The sequence below is a fragment of the Balearica regulorum genome, chromosome 1 (genome assembly GCF_011004875.1).
Source record: "Balearica regulorum gibbericeps isolate bBalReg1 chromosome 1, bBalReg1.pri, whole genome shotgun sequence".
Lineage (NCBI taxonomy): Eukaryota > Metazoa > Chordata > Aves > Gruiformes > Gruidae > Balearica > Balearica regulorum.
In genome coordinates this window covers 207484716-207501138 of record NC_046184.1, presented here as the reverse complement: position 1 = coordinate 207501138, position 16423 = coordinate 207484716, and the positions used below count along the sequence as shown (strand labels likewise).

The window sequence follows — 16423 nt, the reverse complement described above, 5'->3', positions numbered from 1 at the left end:
ATCACAACAAATCTTAAACCATTTTGGATCTGCATAATAAATTTATCTACTCCACCTAACTTTGCTTAGACCTATTACATCATTGTTTCCATAGTAATAAGCTTTAAAAGAAATAAAACAGAATATAAAAATATCGACAAACAATTAAAAGAAAAATAAGCATGACACATATGGTGTACAAGCTAATGAGAGGTCTTACTCGACAGTCATATCGGTGGTCTTGGTAGTCCTGGATAATTGATTCTCAATGTCAAAGGTCTCACAATGTCTAAGAGCTATAGCCAAAATGGCAATTCGAGCAAGTCCCTGACCTGCTTCATACCATACATTTATATAACATGCATTATAAGATATCCTACTACTTGCGAGAAGACAGAAGACACCTCTGTCCTAAAAGCTAAGTTATTTTTTTGACTCAAACTGTAGAAATCTGTTTGCCATTTTGCATCGACTATCTTTATAAATCATGCCATGTAAACACAACTACACAGCCATGCTACTCATCCTAATTGAAGTAATTTTGTTTCTGTAATTGAAGACTCATTACATTTATAGAACTGGTCTGAAATTTGGTAAAGCACCAGGATGAAAATAAGAGAATATCTGCTAAGAGAATTTTTAAATTGACTTGCTCCAAGAGAACACAGAAATAGAATGAAACAATATGTACTTTTTCGGTCTTGCATCTGAAACTGCTGCCTCCTCCCTTTTTTCTTTCTGTGGGACACAGTAACAGAACTCATCCCCTATGGCTAGCAATGCCATCATCTGTAGTTACAGAACATACTAGATACCAACTTAAGCATGACAAACACCTTATGAGATTCCGCTGCAGGACAAAAGTTTCTGAAAGTAAAAAAAAAAAAAAAAAAAAAAAAATCAAAATAACATTTTTAGACTTACTACAACTTCTCATTATTGGCAACAGTGGAAACCCAATCCATCTGGGAAGGGGAGTAAACACATACAGGTTTTTTCCTCAACCAGTCAGGACTGCGGTGAACAGAAGTCATCACACGTTGATGCTAGTCTAATCTGAAAATACATCTACATCTTTCTTTGCTAGAAAACTGTCTTCAATACTAAAGTGCAGGTTTTAGCACAGCACAGACATTCTTCTGATGTCCTTTTCATTTAAGCTCTCTTACTAAAGTCTGAAACATTGCCCCAAAAATCAGCCAAACTGGCACACAAATTAAGGCACTTCAACCTTAATACAGAATCAAAGCTTCCAGTAGATATACCAAACAGCACAAAGGCCAGACGAGGCAAACTATTAATACCAGTGAACAGCTCCAGCCAGGAGTTCACAGAAAAACATCCTTTGGCATCCTCTAGTGCTTTAGGCACCCCATCCGCAGGTGGCCTCTGCTCAGTCATCTTGTCAAAACTGCCCTCTGAGAACATGGAGTATCACTAAGTAGGACATTCAGCTGAAATGCTGTGGAATATATAAAACTTCAAAAGGAGTCTGTTGCAATTTTTAAGCTTTTAATTAAAATGGGACTGCCTAATACTGTATTATTATCAGTTACGTATGCTTTGTTTTACCACAGAAATGACTTGCTAAAGAGTTACCAGTTTATTGGACAGTAATGTGATTCAAGATATTTTTTACTGAAGAACTATAATTTAAATTAACCTTACCAGAAAAACTCACATGAAATAAAAAACAGAATTTAACTCCAAAGTTCAAAACACAGAATTTATACTTTGCTGTGTTGCAGAACGGCTTTGATCAATGAGCAATTACTGCAAGTCAGACCACAACACATTCCATCACTTGCTGAATTAAAAAAATAAACAAAACAGTTAAATACAGAACGTGGGGGTTGTGCTGATTAGTGACTCCAATCTGCTCTTTTCTGATCAAATGCCAAAGCCAGCATGAGGAAGAAAATGGAATTACATGCCAGGGTAGCAGAAAGAAAAACAGAGAGAATAGGAGGAGAGTTAAGATATCCTATGTTTGTAAGCAGTAAGCTGTTAATTTGACTCATGTATCGTAAAGTCATCCTGTAAAGACATTCCTCTTCCTCCCTTCATCTCATAAACTGAAAAATACAGCATTTCTGGTTGTGCCAGGACAAAGGTCTGGGGCCACAGTGAAAGTCAGGTGTAGGAAAAGTTCCAGGTTAAAAAGAAAAAAAAAAAAATGGGCGGGGGGGGGGGAGGAAGAAAATTTAAAAAAAAAAAAAGAACAAAGAAAAAAGAAAAAAAAAGAAGTTTACAGGATACAACAGGAAAGAACAAACTAATGAATCCTTGAACACGACTTTGAAAACACAAGGATTAAAAAGTGCTACAGCTCCCTTAGAATTTCTGTAACTGTAAATCAATGTTGCTCATTATCACTACATCTACACTGTGGGACCTTATCAAGTGAAAAAGTACAGATAAATATTTAATAATATTTAACTCAGATCAACCAGGTAAGCATAGCATGGCATGCTATTACTTTTGGTATTGCCATTAGCACAATATACCTTTTCAACCCTGTGTTGTGTATCAAAAGGCAGGAAGGAAGACATATGCCAATCTCTTGAAAATAATTGGGAGATTGTTAACAATGCCAAGTACCATTAGCTATTTCCTCTTAACCGGGCACTAGGAAAAAGGAGTATTTTTCCATCTGCCTTTTCCTTTACTTTCCCCTTAGAAATCTTTGGATGTTATGGAAATTTCAAGTCTAGGAACCACTAGATAGACGTAAAATACATAAGTAGTACATGTAAAATAGCTACTGCAGTCAATAAGCGTGACAGAAAATCACTGGCTTCTGCATGACATTTAAGAAGACACCCCATAATGACCTTCTCTTCTAAGTCAGTTCATGCATAGAAATATAATGGGCCAAAATAACGGAGAGATACAAAGTCATGAACATATTGCAAACAAAGTTCTCTTTTGATTAGCTAGAGAATATACATATTTTGTTATTAGGACAAAGAATTTTCATATTACCGTTTCATTATATTTGTAAGCATACAGATGGAAAATATAGTGGAACAAAAAAATAAAAGTAGGGTTGATTAGCTTCAAAATTTTTAGAAAAGAAAGACAGGATTGAATTGCAGGCAACTGACCATGATTTTCAGCATCACTTCTCACTCTTGAGAAGGATTTATCGTACCAAATGCTAGATTTATTTCTCTCCTACATGCCTTCGAATAACCCAAAGGAGGAAAGAAGCACTTCTTTGGCCCAGTTCAACTCATCTTGAAGCAATTATGTAAAATAGATCAGATGAATTGTGACATTCCAAGTATCTGTCTAACTAGGATGAGCATTGCAGGTGTAGAGGTCCAGAGAACGGACTCCTGAACACTAAACTAGATGACTCTTAACCCATGAAGCACTTTGCAACTTATGCCATACCTCACCTAAAATCTTCATAGCATGGACTGCCACATAGGTTTACACTATAAATGGTATTATGAATCTTCAACTTGCACTTCACAGTAAGTCACTGTAGCAGAAGTAACTAAAAATATTTGAAAATAGTAAACAGAGTCTGGTAATTTTTATTCACTGTATTTGCTGAAGGCATGAGTTAGAAAGGAATCTCTAAACTGTTCAAACGTAATATAATTCTCATCTTTTTTCCTGGCTTCCTTTGCACTAATAACATCTAAACTACAAAAACATAATATTAAGTCTTATCTCTGACAAAAAACACTTTTCACCATGTACAGAGTGATTTTGTTAATGCATTTAAAGAAGTTATGCCCTATGCAGGAATCCTTATTGAGATACAGATACAAAACACTCAGATATTCAGTATTACACACTGGCATCTACATTTGCTGCGCTATTTCTATTACTATACTCCCACTGCAGTACTTGACCATCTCATAGTAAATACACATATATGGCTTTGGAATGCTTCTAAATACTAAGTATTATATCCAGGAAAATCATATGAGTTCTTCAAGTAACACAGAATGTCACAGCCCAAATTTAAACCCATCTCTCCTGAATAGCAGCAGGATCATAGAATCATAGAATGATAGAGTGGTTTGGGTTGGAAGGGACCTCAAAGATCATCTAGTTCCAAACCCCCCTGCCATGGACAGGGACACCCTCCACTAGACCACGTTGCCCAAAGCCTCATCCAACCTGGCCTTGAACACTTCCAGGGAGGGGGCATCCACAGCCTCTTTGGACAACCTGTTCCAGTGCCTCACCACTCTCACAGTCAAGAATTTCTTTCTAACATCTAATCTAAATCAACCCTCCTTCAGCTTAAACCCATTACCCCTTGTCCTGTCACTACACTCCCTCATAAACAGTCCCTCACCATCTCTCCTGTAGGCCCCTTCAGGTACTGGAAGGCCCCAGTTAGATCTCCCCAGAGCCTTCTCTACTCCAGGCTGAACAACCCCAACTCTCTCAGTCTGTCCTCATAGGAGAGCTGCTCCAGCCCTCTGATCATCTTTGCGGCTCAGGATAACTGAGCACGTGTGTTACTTCTCATCAGGCTCAAAAGTGTATCAAGAAATTTGCTGTGCTAGAATTTCCTTTAGGAGGGGGGAAAAAAAAAAGTTAAACTTCCTATCTTTATTTCAAAGTTTCAAGTCATAAATTTAGAGAACACCAGATTCATGATTTTTTTACAGCTACACTGTCACTGAAAATTGGTAAGATTGATATTCAGGAGATACCAGATAGGGAGTAAGCAAAAAGATAGCGCTGTGGTATTGGATAGGAAGTCTCCATGTTTTATAGATTAAAATTATACTGATATTGAAACCAGTCAGATGGAAACTGGTATAAACCACAGAGAATAAAGTTCATCTCATTTAGAATTACACATCTACAAGACAAACTTGCACATGTAAGAGTGTGGTGCCACACAATTCTGCCTTCATTGCCATGTATGGACCAGGCTCCTGACTGCCCAGCCCAGCGGTGCCGTTCCTACCCAGCCGTCACCAGCCGTCCCAAGGAACCCAGCCGGTATCAGTGCCTGGCACAAAATCCATAAAGCATTAGAGAAAAGGGAGCCTTATAGTTAGAAATAAGAAAAATAAACATCATCAAAATTCATATAAAAAGTGTCAAAAGCAAGCTGGAATAGATTAGATTAAATTTTGCAAAGGAACCTGTAAAAGAAACCATAACTTAAAAAAAAAAAAAAAAGGCTCTGCTATAAATCCAATTTTCAATTAAAATACTATAATGCTTTTTCCACAAGAATTCCTGCAGAGTTGTAAAATACATATTTAATGCTAACACTAAACTGTGGTAAGTAATAAGGTCTCTTTACTAGGAAATAATTCCTGCCCCAGAATAGGATCAACTATTTCAGAGTACATAAATGCACTGCTAAACTATTTGTTCTTAAGTGTTTTTTTTAAAATAATAAAACAAATGTCTCAAAAAGAAAAAGCAAGCAAATTTTATGACAAAGACATTGCTGTTATTTTAAAATACTTTTAATTTTTATTACTATTCTTCTAAAATCTGCTATTTTTCACTTCAGTCACAAAGCCCATACTTTTCTTCCTATCCTATACCTAAAAAAATTTTTGGACAACAGCTACACTTCAAAATCTGAATTTATGCACAGAATCTTAACATATGAACCAAAGGAGGCCAAATTAACACAGCATTAAAAAAAGAATTAAAACAGAATTAAAAAAATAAATAAAGCAGGACAAGTTTAAAGCTTTCAATAATTTACTTCACAACCTTAACTTTCTGTGTAAGGTTTTAAAAGTATAACCATTTGCAAGTAATATCTTGTTTGGGTCCATATCAGAGTCACTGTTAAAGAAAATTTGATGTCAGCTGATGCAATGGACCAGAAGGAAGAACCAAACCAGTTGGCTTCACAAGGCTTTGCTGAATACTAACGTTAGACCATTCCGCAGGACCCTACGGTTACTTCTGGAGCAGCACTCGGTTTAGAAAGAAAACCCCCAACCCGTTATCTCACACAACGCATATTCACAAGTTAACATCTCTAGAACAACCAGCAAAAAGAAACACTTCTAGCACCATTCAAATACTCCGTAACGTTTAACCATTAATCATAATCCATAGATGTTTGGTATCCATATGTTAAAATCAGGTAAAAAAAAAAAGCTTAATATTTGTACTTTGAGAAAGAACATTAGTTATTATACATACATAAAGTGATGCCTATACCAATGGCAATTCCTAAGATGTGCCATAATTCATAATGGCACATCAAAAGAAGGAAACCATCATCAGGATACAACCCTGATATTAACAGATCCATTCTTCTTGCAAAGATACTCAAACAGGTTGGAAGAACCTGGATTTTACATATCTATTTCTCACGCCTAAGCATATGCCTAAAAACCAGACAATGATGCTTGTTCTCATCTCTCAGCTGAAAACCACTGCACAGGATCTTCTACTAGGAAATAAGAATTATGCTGATCAGCCATCCATATCCAAGAAAAAAAATACAAACACACACTGAAAAAAAATTTGAATTAATCTAATATTTCATTTTATTCCTTTGACAATTCATAAACAATTATTTTGTGTTTAAGCCCACTTCAAGGGGCCTGTTAACAGTCCACACAAATATCCTAAATCCCATGTGGAACTTTTTTAAATCACAAAGTTAACTATTCAATATATCTGTCATTAATATTACTCTTTAAAATGAACAAATTCTTATTAAAAAACTCTGTGTCTAATGACTGATGCACAAACCACTTCTGTAGAAATGATTATCACTTAATCCTAAAAGCATGTATTAAAATCTATACAGATCTTAAAATTCCTTCATGTTACCTCTGCTGCAGCTACTCTGAGCAAGTATTTTATCAGCACAATGTCAGTGAACAATGTAAGATATCTGGTAAACATCATGTTATCTTGTGTCTAATTGTTCAGCATCAAGAACTGTTCTTTCCTAAAACCAGGTACAGTTAAAATGGGGAAATATTTAGACAAGCATAACTGATAAGTTCAACTGAATAATGCATTTATTCTCTTGGTAAAATTACACACTAAGCTCAGGCTAATTTTTTTTAAATGGAAAGCAGCTCAATAACAGCTCAGTTCACGCTCAGCTGGATCAGCCTTTCAATTAGTTTAATTTTAAGCTAACAATCAAAACAGCTGACAATTCAACTGATATCCCCATATCCATATTCAAATGCGGTATTTCTTAATTTTCATTTTAACAGGAGCACCATGGCTGCAGGAATGCAGCTCTAAATTAAGCTATTAAAAAACCTCCCTATTCTCATTTGGATGAAAGATATTGTTAACTCTCAACTCAAGATTTCTCCATTGTATTTGCTGAAGCTCTTCAGCAGCTTTTACCAATTCACAAAAAAAAAAAAAAATCTTTCACTACTATACTGAAACTAATAAATCAAATGCAACTTATTATTTAAAAACTAAAGTACCACTTAAATTGTTCTTTTCCATGTTATTCCTTTACTTCTTCATGGATTTGCTGGTACCATTCAGATTAAAATGATTTTCTTAATTTTTCTTTTAATTCTTCCAACACCTCCAGCAAGCACAATTTAATTTTATTGCCCTTCTGACAGAAGACATGAGTAAGCCTTTGCTAGATAGTAAGCAAGACATTTACATTCTACTAGAAACTTATAATCTTGCCCTGTCCTAAATTTTTAGCCACAATTTTCCCGAGGCATCAATAGAATTGAGTATGTTTGATGCTATTTAGCACCAATATTGACTAATGCTTGGTATTTGAAGCTGGTGATGTCTCCTCTCAATCTCCATGTGCTCAGCATATTTTGAAATTGTTAACACAGGAGAATTAACTGTTTAGGCTCAGTAAAACCTCTTCAAACTCTCCCCACTTCCATCAGTGTCAGGTAAGCAGGAAAGAGTAAAAGACTCGCATGATATAATGGCAGCTTATTTTAAGCAATGCACTAAATAGGACTCATTTGGGTAGAAGGTTTTTGTCTTTTTCTCCCCAACTGGTCTCTCAAAAGATAAAAGTAAAACTTACACTGTTCTATGTGAAGTTATTAACAAAGTTTTTAAAAATTCAGCCAGGATGGTCCAGTTCCTTCAGAAGCAAACTAAAAAGCTTCACACTCAAATGATTAATCCCAATGTGCAATAGCCACAACCCCATCACACAACAGGCTCAGCTAAGGGTTGAACTGTAAGCACGGTGTCCAACTGTATCCAAGCAGATACAGCAAACACAGATCCAAACTATTTTTGTGACATGCGTTTTAAAGATATAAAATGAGGGTAAATATTTTCCACGTTAAAAAAATTTCACTTTGACAGATATTTCACAGTACTGAAGTTATCTAACATCCAAATACCACAAACACTAAGTAAAATCTGTGAGAAAAACAAACGTAAACCATTTACACTTCAATTAAAAATGCATATGTGACAGTAACAGAACCTACTGACACTACAAGGATGTGGTTGTACTATCTGAGCATAATCAAATAGATTTTGTGTCCTCTTATGTCTTACAAGGAGTGTCTCTAACTATTATGATGAGCTGAACTGACTCACCAAAGGACAAAGCTGGTAAGTCATCAGGCAGAGATGGAGATCCTAGGCACGTGCCCGGAGGACTCCTGTAGTGATGAACTTCCCAGCACAACCTGAGGACAGCCAGTGAGTATCTACACAACACTGCATCTCCATGTCTGTTCTCAGTGCTTTCCAAATCCCACGGTGGCTCCTGTCCCATTCCTTCTGTTTGTATGTGTTCCTAACAACTAACTTGGTCCCCCACAGTGATGCTTAGTCCAGCTTTCAAGCATAGTTCTGCCTAGCTAGCTACAAGACTAGCTCCCACCTGCTTTCAACAACTACCAAACCCAGTGTCCAGCTCTAGACTGGACTTTCACCAGAAGCCTAGCTCATCCTTCCGGTCAGTGCACAAGGTGCTCACCTGAGTTTGTAAAACAACCATTTAGTTTATGAAGTTATGATTTATGAAGTAAGGTGTGATCTTCCAACTTGTGACACCATACACAGTGAAATCCAAGCAAAGAGGAAGAGATGTACCTCTCTTGGAAATCAAATGGAGAGAAGTGTTCAATATCAAATGCAGAAGAAACATCCCCCTCCCCTTTTCTTAAAATTCAAAAGCATCTGACTTGCATTTTCACCCATGCAATACTAAGATGGTTTTAAATTAGAAGAAGCAAGAAAAGCAGTAGGGAACAAGGTCTGCCAAGTCATTTGTGCTCACTGTTTCCTTGTTCAAAAAGTACAAACAAGGGGTTATAACCAAAGGAAAAGTATGCTTTTGCCAGTCTAGCACTCTCCCAGCAAAAATACCCCTTACTATTTGCTTTTATCTTGAGTAATAGCATGTCAGAGTCTTGAAAAAGCTGCTAAGAACAGATGTGAAATTTCAGACACTTACCGCAAACATTTTCTTAAATTTATTTGTAAATTCCTTTCCAATATGGTAAAAACCAATCTTCTGAACAGCTTTAACTACCAATCCTGTCTAGAAAGAGACTCAAGGTGATCTCACTGCTCTGCAAGAACTGCTCAGTGAGCCAAGACTGACCTAGTCCCAACGCAACGACCACTCAGTCCAGCCGCGCACTTCCCAGTGCTGGGTGCGCCCCTCCACTGCCCCAAGCTTGGAGGTTTGGCTCAGACAGGTGACATTAGGGGTTAAGTGTATTTTCTATAGTGCGCTTCAGATAAAGTCTCTTTTGTGAAACAATATCAGAGGAAGCAGAACATGCAAATCGAAAAATACATAATATACTCGTGATCATCCTCCTGCAATGCTAAGTGCCCAAAAGTGAGCAAGGAAATAATGAAAAACCCTAAGCAATACCTACGGGTTTCTGGATGCGTGTTACATCTCCAGTCATTTGCCAAGTCCTAACATAAAACAAACCTTACCAGACACAAAAAAACCCCAAACCACCCAACACTCCGGAGTATGCTTTTTCCCAGCAAAGTTTCTGATATAATGCAATGATAAAAGAATGACCTAATTTTTACCTGAGTAATGCAAAAGCCTCCAAAATTAGTAATAACTGATTTTTCAAGTCTTCTCTTAAAAAGCTAATGTGTTATCAGCGACACAGCTGAAGTTTCTCTTTTCAGACAATTATTTTCAATCAAGCGGAGTCCCTTTAATCAGTGTATGACCCCTGAATGGTCCAGACATTACAACATATTCTGTCACTGATACCAGAACCATTTGATTTTTAAAACTCAATTTAAAAGGCTTTGGATTTTTTCTTTCTGTTAAAGAAACACTTTCTGAATCATATTGAAACCACGTTCTGCACTTAGTCAAAGTGAAGCATTATTTAAATCAATTCTGTTTATAACCAGTGCTTCAATGAAAAATGACAAACAGAGGATGGAGCTTACACACACAATTGTTGGTGAAAAAGTATTATACATACTGCATGTATACAATTTGTAGAAACTACCCAAAAAAACCCTGAAATGACAACTAGGATAAATACAACTTATCACACAAAAACCTGGCAAATATCAAACATTGAAGAACAAACTTTTAATTTTACTTTCCTGTGCCTTGCAGCAAACAATTTAATACTCTTAAATATCCCAGGAACACCTGTAACACCACACACGTCCATTTTACAGATTCATATCACAGATAAGTTTTAATGCACAAACCAGAAGTTTGAATGCACGAACCAGGTCCAATTTTTCTACACACTGTTTTTTTAAAAGAAATAGAAATATAGCATTCATTTTATATTGAATAATTTTAAAGTATTTATTATGCCTTCAGAAAATAAAGACCATTTGCTGCTGTTTTGTAAAGAAAGAAATATCTGGAAAAAAAAGCAGCACAATAAATAATTGCATGAAAACAAAAAGAAGAAAGAATATGTGCCAGCATACCTCTGGGAAAAAGGGATCCACCACAATTCATGCTGGATTAGATTCTTCCTGTCCCAATTCACCCAACTGTAGTTAATTATACCCAATAGGCAACCGGTCCATTTTCAAGTCCCATCACAAGGTACCCCACCTCTGATTTGCTTACATTTCTTTTTACCTTTTACAGACTCTTCTTCCAGATTTTAATCTTTCTTTTTCTACTTACTTTTCTTGGAGACTGTTCCGCAGTTTTGCCTTCCCAGACTAGTCACTACTTACAAAGCTCAGTATTAAAATTGAGAAAACAAAGAAACAAACAATCAAGCTGTGGCTGAATATCATGGAGTCATTTATAATTTTCCCAAGCCAAACATGGAAATGTGCTTTGAAACCTATTCACCACAAGCTCTTCTCATCAGACACATCTCTGAAAACTTCTTTTAACCTCTAAACTCTCAAAACCTTCAGCTGTAAACAACAGTTTGGATCTACAACAATTTTAGCTTTTCAGATCTATTGTGGTACCATTGCCAGGGCAGGTTCTAAGGGGCACGTAAAGGGCCACAGAGAATGAGTGGAAGTTGAGGGTCTCGTGACACCAAGATACAGTTAATACTGGGGAGTTTAGTGGGGTCCCGGAGAGACACTAAAAAGCATTTTGGAGCTTGAAGCATTTTGATCTAGATGTCTCTCAGGTATTACAAGAGCTATTCACCTATCTTCAGTCTTAAATCTTAACAGGTTCGCTATGCATCATGAACACTGGAAACCAAACACAGGCTATATGGTACTTTGGGACATTTGCACATCATTATACAAGAAATTTAATTTCCCATAACAGATGTATTTTCAGAGCAGCAAGTTATTAGATCAATGGTATTTCCTTTTGCTTACTGCAGTAATTAAATTGCACTGACATTAAACTGTTTCTCTCAACAGGGTTGACCTTAAGAAGGTCTCACTGGATGTTCAGGTTCTCTCGGATAACAATTATTAGCTGCCATCCAGCACATTAGCCACTGGTCAGCATTCACCAAGAGAACAGAGCCAACAGAAATTAAACTCTTCTCTTTCATCAATACTTACCCCCTAAAAAAATAAGGTTTAGCAGTTTTTGCTTGTTTGGCAGTTTTGATTGTTTTTAACGTAAACAGCTCATTTCAGTACAAACGGTAGAGTCAAGCCAGGTTTGTACTAGAAACAATTTTTTATAACATCTTTGAGAAAAGCTTCCTATGTTACTCAGCACTTTAGATGGGAGCTGCAAAGACAAACCTAAACTTCCTCCTCAGTTCATTATCTTCAGGAGTATTGATTCCTAGATGAGACTATGCTCACCATTCAATGAGCACTGCTGATAACTCCCAGTATCTATGCTGTGAGAAAAGCAGGGACACAGTAGGAGGGATGGGAAGAGTAGGGGTCAAACGAAAAAAACAACAGCAGTAAAAAAGGCAGTGAGGGGAGAGATACAAAACTACTTTGGAGCATTATCACCGAAAATAAGTGGCACTCCATAAACACTCTGACCAGGCATCCGTGTTTGCCAGTGCTGTTTTATGGATACAGAGCAGCACACCTTACGCTTAATCCTCTGACCAACAAAGCAGAAAAAGGGTTTCTCCATGAGCAGCATGTACTGCAGATTGCATAGAGGAATGCTGACAGAAAACTGTAATATGTGTCTATTAAAAACTTTAATTCTAAGAAAATTATTTTCAAGTTGGCAGCTTTAGAGTGTTACTGGCAAAAGATGTGGTTGTCAAATAATCGGTCACAGCTACTAAAAAAAGTGTGGTTAAAACACAAATACAACATTAGATTCACTTGTTCATGAAAGTCAAAACATACTGAATCATTGAAATAAAATTTCAGGTTTGCTAGTCTTAGGAAAATAAATAACAAAACATGCATTTAAATAAGCAGGCCCCAACAATGTGTAATAGCAAGTTTTTTTATGGGTGTTCTGCACATACTTACAGGTTGAGCAGACTAATAACGCTCTCACCACAAGCTCAGTGAGTAACTTCCACTTGGGCTCCACTTTGGAGGTGACAGCTGGAATGAGAATCTCCGCAGGGACATAGTACTGAATCGAGTAGGTCACAAAAATCCCAAAGGAGTACAGAATTTTTACAGACTGATACAACCTGTTGAAAATATTTATACACATGCTTGTAAGTAGCAAACTTTTCATAAAAAACTAGCTTGCTAATGGCACTAAGGCTATACATACATATATGTATTTCCCCCCCTCAGCATACAAGAAGATAACATTATCTGCTTTGCAAGTTATAACTGCCTATGAAATTGCAGAAGACAACTACCAAAATATGGACACCCCCCCAAAAAAATCAGTATCATGCAATCATAAATTAATAAACTTAAAGAAGAACAGGTTAAACAGCTAACAGTTATTTGAGAAAAGAAAATTCCAAATTCACATCAAATATAATCTGTACATTGACAAACCTTTCATAGTGGCAGTAAACACTGGACACTTTAAAGACCAAGGCCAATATCCTCCAGATTTCTGCATATTCACAAAGTGTCCCTAAAAAGATTTTTCACACTTCAAAGAGAACATCTAAGAAATTTTATTTACTTATTAAAATTGGAAGGAGTACCTTCTAGGGCTAGAAAATATCCATAAGCAAATTTGCTTGCTGTCCATACTCTCCTGTTCAAAACCACTAGCTATAGAATACCATTAAACTACTGTCCCATGTGATGGTATTTCACAGGAATTATAGCAACACAAAGGAGAACTAGGTTCTACGGCTCCAAATTGTGCCAACTTGATGCCAGTGGTGGATTGGCAGGATATGTTACTAAGAAAAAGAAATTGGAAAAAAGAATGTATGCACGTGTAGAAGAGAGTTCGTTCTGATGCAGGAATGTCTGTCTTCCTAACATACAGGACTAGAGCTGCTGTAACTAGACAAACATTTAGGGATAAAGATTTTTTTTTTTTTCAGAGACTCTGTATTTTGTTGAAAAGTTACTTTGAGATGGTTTTAAATTCTGTGCCAGACAAAGACAAGCTGCTGTCTTGCACCACTCCGAGAATTCAGTTACATAAAAAGCAAAATTATCTCTACACAGATGGGTAAAAAGGCACAAGCTACATTTTAAAAACGGGGAAGAATTTCTATTCTCATTAATCTCTTTCCATTCTAGTGTTATTCCACCCTGCATGTCATCAAAGTATAGATAAAAATGTTCAGAAAATGCAACACAATGGACAGTTTCTTTATAACAATATAAAACTCAGCTACATTTAATTTCTTTCTGCATAAACTGGTTCAAAATACTCTTTAATATTCCAAATAGATTAACTGATTTCAGAGCATTCAGCTTTAATCTTTATGTACTTTTTTTTTTTTCCAGATCTATGCAGAACCAGAAAACTCTATCCTGTGAGTAAAGGAAAAGATTATTAGTATTTATCAGAAAAAAAGTGTCATAGCAAAGGTGAAGAAAAAAAAAAAATCAGTGAAAAAAGTTCACATCTACCCTCATATAAACTATACCTCAGTAAGAAATATAATAAAAGCAGCTATGAGGCTGAGGTATAAAATAAGGAAAATATTTAAAAAAGAAAAAAAAGCCTGAATGGGTTGACAGCCTAACTTCAATATTATTTTGCATGGACTCATGCATCTTGCTTCCTTACCTATGTTGGAAAATAACCTGTATATTGGCATTGTCTTGCAAAATTTTAGGTAGCCAATACCTTTTATTTCCCCAAGATAGTTAAGTTTTTTTAGATATCACGCTCATGCTCTTATCTCACTTAACACAGTGAAATCCATTGCTATATGGTTGTAGCATTATTTTTTCCTTCATCTGTCTGAAGGTTTTCCTACATCTCCAGTTTTTTGTAAAATAAATGTCTGCAGAACTACTCCAGCAGAAGGTCTCAAAGAAATTAGTTTGAGAATTTTTGTTCAATTCTCAAAAAACTAGAGTAATTCTTCCAAAAAACGTGAAGTGCAGATGCTCTTACCACTGTTACTTGTGGTTGAATGAACAGGCAACAAAGAATTATCCATGCCACCAACAGTTTTAAACTGAGAGGCATTTTTAATCCATGCTGCATAAACTATAAGCATTTGTCACAGGTTTGCTTACAGCCAACTGACTGAAGTTATGAGTCTCTTGGTATGATTTTCTTTCTAAGAATGGAACTAAGAACACGATCAAAGCTTTTGAGTAAAGTTTTGGTTCATTTGCCATGAGGTGTTGTGTGTTCACAAATGAGAGATTAAGTATTTCTCATAAACAACCTGTGATAACAGAAGATGATGCCAAGCAGACCAAAGCACTCAATATCTTTATTTGCTTCAGTCCTCAAAAAGAGGTTCAACCTCAACCAGAAAGCAAAGGCAACTTGCAACAGTAAGAAAAGAAAAGACAGCATGAAGAGCAGGGAAAGAACTAATTAGACCCCTGTCTGTATCTCTCAAAGCCTGGCAGGGATCACTCAAAGTGTTCTCCATTTGAGTATCATAGTCTGTATTTGTTATTAGTAAATAAAATCCAGCCAGGACTGCTGTTGGCCCCTTGCCCTGTGGCCACCAAATGGCATGGCATGGCAGAATTTGTATCCGTACAGCTCAGCTCTTTCCCACCACAATAGGACACCTCCATCACCCTTCCTTCAGCATTTTGAAGGAAGTGTTGAACACGTGGCCAGCAATGGTTTTGGTACACTTGGGTGATTCTGAGCAGAGGAATACAGCTGATGCACTTGAATAGCCCTTTCAGCCCGGTCTTACATGCTTCTCATCTCACAACTGCAAGCCAGTTCATCAAGTTATCAATTTTTGATGATACTGAAAGACTGCTAACAAAAAAAAAAATCAGCTTTTTTATTAGCTGAACAAATACACAGAGGAAATTAAAAATGTATATACGGGGAAAGAAAAATACCCTTTGACTAAAAGTACATTTTGACTAACAGGTCCTAAATTATTTGTATCAAAGGTTCAACTATCACTGTAGACAACTCAGTAAAGCCCCAAAGACATATTCAAAGAGACAGAAAACTATTACATCACTTTACATGGTGACATAATGGTGTAGCTAGTTTAGAAGCCACTGTTTTCGTGACACGCTTCCTTTTGATTGCTGAGCAGCTTTAAGAAATGTAGAGGAAAAACCAGAGTCACTTTTCTATCAGCTCTGCATCACTGTCCTTATTCCAGAAGCTTAGATGGATTTTAGCTGGTTAACAAAAAGAAAAAAACTGACCAGCTACCCACAATTAGCCTGTAATCCTCAGGCTTCAGATCACCCCAAACCTTTAAAAAAATAATTTTAAAAAGATATTAAAAAATGGGAATCAAAGCTTTAAATACACAGTAGTTTAAAGTAAGCCTCTCCATTACACAAGTTCTAAATCATTTATATGAGCTAAAAGAAGTTAACAAAAGTCTGTCTCTCTTCAATTCTACATTTTAGTTTATGTTGTAGCTCTTTTAAGGGAAAAAATTGGAAACTACTGTAATAAAACTTGCATAAATACAGCTAGACCAAATAGGGCATTAATTATGCTAAGCTTCCACTTGAATTAGTACCATGTAAC

The 16423-nt window shown here is 36.4% G+C and overlaps 1 protein-coding gene across 7 annotated transcripts in view; it reads right to left on the bottom strand.

Annotated features, from left to right (window-relative positions):
* SLC36A4 (solute carrier family 36 member 4) overlaps positions 1 to 16423 on the bottom strand; it is a 120703-nt gene that overhangs the window by 47452 nt on the left and 56828 nt on the right. For all 7 annotated transcript variants that reach the window (XM_075742399.1, XM_075742406.1, XM_075742405.1 and 4 more), the window contains one exon: positions 12814 to 12983. In XM_075742399.1, coding sequence (XP_075598514.1) covers positions 12814 to 12983 — 170 coding nt within the window. The remainder of the gene's footprint in view (positions 1 to 12813; positions 12984 to 16423) is intronic.